General features: G+C 49.6%; 1 protein-coding gene across 1 annotated transcript; it reads left to right on the top strand.

Moving 5' to 3' along the window:
• Window positions 1-362: 362 nt before the first annotated feature.
• H257_16887 (hypothetical protein) lies at window positions 363-764 on the top strand (the record flags this gene model as incomplete). Its single annotated transcript, XM_009845495.1, has 1 exon — window positions 363-764. One exon carries the CDS (start codon window positions 363-365, stop codon window positions 762-764), a length of 402 nt encoding a protein of 133 aa, XP_009843797.1.
• Between the last annotated feature and the right edge of the window lie 2,047 nt (window positions 765-2,811).

Consider the following 2,811-nt stretch of genomic DNA (forward strand, 5'->3'; position numbering starts at 1 on the left):
GCATACATTTTCGTAGTTAGTAGTTTAAGACGACAATCTAATCACTTTCCAATTTACTCAGTGAAGCTCGCTACCGTTACATTTGGTAGCACTTCCTGGTTCTGTTCAGTTCAGTTCGACAGCAAGGACTTACACCGAGGGGCATAGCTCGGATGTTTTAAGGTTACTCAATCTAGTTCAGGCAAAGGTTCAACGGCGACCTTTCGTAGCGACTAGTGTAGAGCTAGCGATCGCCTAAGTGTTTCTTTTCCCTCGACAGTACTCTCCTTAGTATCCGGCATCAGGGTCGGTAGGGGCAGAGTCGACCGTTGGGAAAGGGACATTTGGTGCGTGTGAAGAGTCACTGCCAACGAAACCCGTGCATGGGCAAGAATAAGTCACGCGTAAAGAAGGAATTCAGGAAAGCGGAGCGAGCGGCAGCGGCGAGTAGAAAGGTTATCCAGCGGGACCAGAACATCCTCAAGCGCAAGGCGTCGAGTCAGAGGGAGTTAGTCTCATTTAACGCCATCCACTATCTCGAACAAATCGACGTCGAGAACTTGGACGCAATTAGAAAGAGTCTGATCGAGAAGATCCGAACAGTGGAACGAGTGAACGAGCCTTTTCAGCGAGACCTGCGAAACGTGAACAGCGGCTTAAATAGCAACCGTATTAAGTACGCTCTCGACGAACTTATCAAGGTCCAAGCAACTTTAAGTCTGTCGTCCGGATACGTAACCGAAGCGATTGAAGATCGAAGCGAAGAAACCGAAGATCGACATTAAGGAAGACTTAGTTGATTACCTAGCGAGCCTGTAATAAAACCTTTTTTCCAATCGAAATCATGGAGGAAGTGTTTGCGAGGTTAGTTGGGACTATGGAGCACCAACAGCAGATGATCCAACAACTGCTGGAGGCTCAAACCCAAGCACAAGCGCAAGCGTTGGCAAATCAACAAGCGCAACAGGAGAATCAACTGAAGGCGCAGCAGGACATGCAAGCAGCGCTACTTCAATGTGTGTCTAGTAACGGCGATCAGGGTAGAAGCCAACCACGTGACACTGAAAGGCGTGTCGAGGGACTCTCAATGCCAGCGTACCATGGGCATTTGAACGAGAGCAGCAGGTTATACATCAATCGCGTCAAGACGTTCTTTGCGGCGAAAAACTTGACGTACGAAACCGACGAAACGGTTGAAGCACGCTGTCTAGCGATGGTTGTTGCGAACCTCCAAGGGCAAGCAGCTGCATGGTATCAAGAGCTAGCGTCGCAAGGTCATGGGTTTACGACACTCGCGGAGTTTGAACACGGTTTGCGTGAAGAGTTCGAACCGAGTGATCTACAAGAGCGGCTACGTGACCGTCTGTTTGCGTTGCAGCAGAAGGGGTGCAAAGACTTAGTCGAGTACATCGATTCCGTCGTGTTTGCACGGATGTGCAGGAGATGTCAGAGCTGGACAAGGTGACGTTCTTCATTCGAGGGTTAAAATTGAAGACCCGCGAGGAAGTGAAGTACCGTCAAAGCAAGACCTTGTCTGAAGCAATCAAGGCGGCGTTGGAGTATGAACGTGCACATTCTGTTTCAGTCTCGTCGATGAAGCGTCCCAACAAGACGAACCGATGGAATCGGACGGACTATGGAAGCGGCCAGCGCGAAGGACATGTACCGCGTTTGGAGTCGCAAGTGTCCACAGACATGGAAGTGGACAATGTCAAGATGCAAGGAAGTCAAAGGAAGGACAGCAGCAAGATTCGCTGTTACAACTGTCAGAAGTTGGGGCATATCGCGACAGAATGTCGGAAGCCCAAGAAGATATCAAGGCAGGCACCGCCCAGCCACGAGAACAACTTCGAAGTCCAGGAGCAAGTGTCGAACGATGATGTTGAGTGCATCTCGTTTGGAGTCGTCAAGGAAGTGAACGACGACAAGGGGGCTGTGGGAACGGTTGTTCAAGTCGAGCCCGAAGCTGGAAAGAAGTCACCAGCGTTGATGATTAAGTCGGGTGTAATGAATGGCAAAGATGTGAAGTGTTGTTGGATTCTGGAGCGACGGATTCACTTTGTCGAGTTGGGTTGGGAACCAACATCATTCGCAACAAGTCAGTGCGCATTGCTGCGTATGACAACGTGTGGTCACCTATGACGAATACGCGAGAAGTCATGGAAACGATCAAGGTCGACAAGTTCTCATTTAAGGACACAGTAATGACAGAGTGGGACTTGAAAGACAAGGACTTTGACGTTATCCTGGGTGTACCTTGGTTTGCGAAGCACAATCCAGTTATCGATTGGCGAAAGAGTGAAATCACTTCGATTGAGGAAGAAGTAGAAGCCAATGCGATGTCGACGGAGTCGACTGGATGGATGGTCAAGGTTTGTGAAGTCCAAGCACAAACACAGCAACGACCAGCAGAGATCGAGACTCTTATCGATGAGTTCAAGGACGTCTTTCCGGAGAAACTACCGGATGAACTGCCACCGGAACGAGCGGTTCAGTTTGACGTCACGATGAAGCCAGATGCGAAGCCACAGCTTCGTGCACCATTTCGACTGGCGAAAGTGAAGCAAGAGTCGTTGGACAAGTTTGTCAACAAGCTCAAAGCCAAAGGATGGGTTGAGTTGTCAACGAGCGATTGGGTGTCGAACATCTTTGGAGTGCCAAAGAAGGATGAGAACGGTAAAATGCCATCTCGTCACGTGTGGTTGAAGACAGCAACCGCGAACACTCCAATTCGATGGGTGCTCGACTACCGGCATGTCAACTCCCGGTCTGAAATCCCCAAGATACCTCTACCCAACAGGACATCTTCAACAAGATGCATGGATGCAAGAT

Source organism: Aphanomyces astaci, assembly GCF_000520075.1.
Source record: "Aphanomyces astaci strain APO3 unplaced genomic scaffold supercont1.94, whole genome shotgun sequence".
Taxonomy (NCBI): Eukaryota; Oomycota; class Saprolegniomycetes; order Saprolegniales; family Verrucalvaceae; genus Aphanomyces; species Aphanomyces astaci.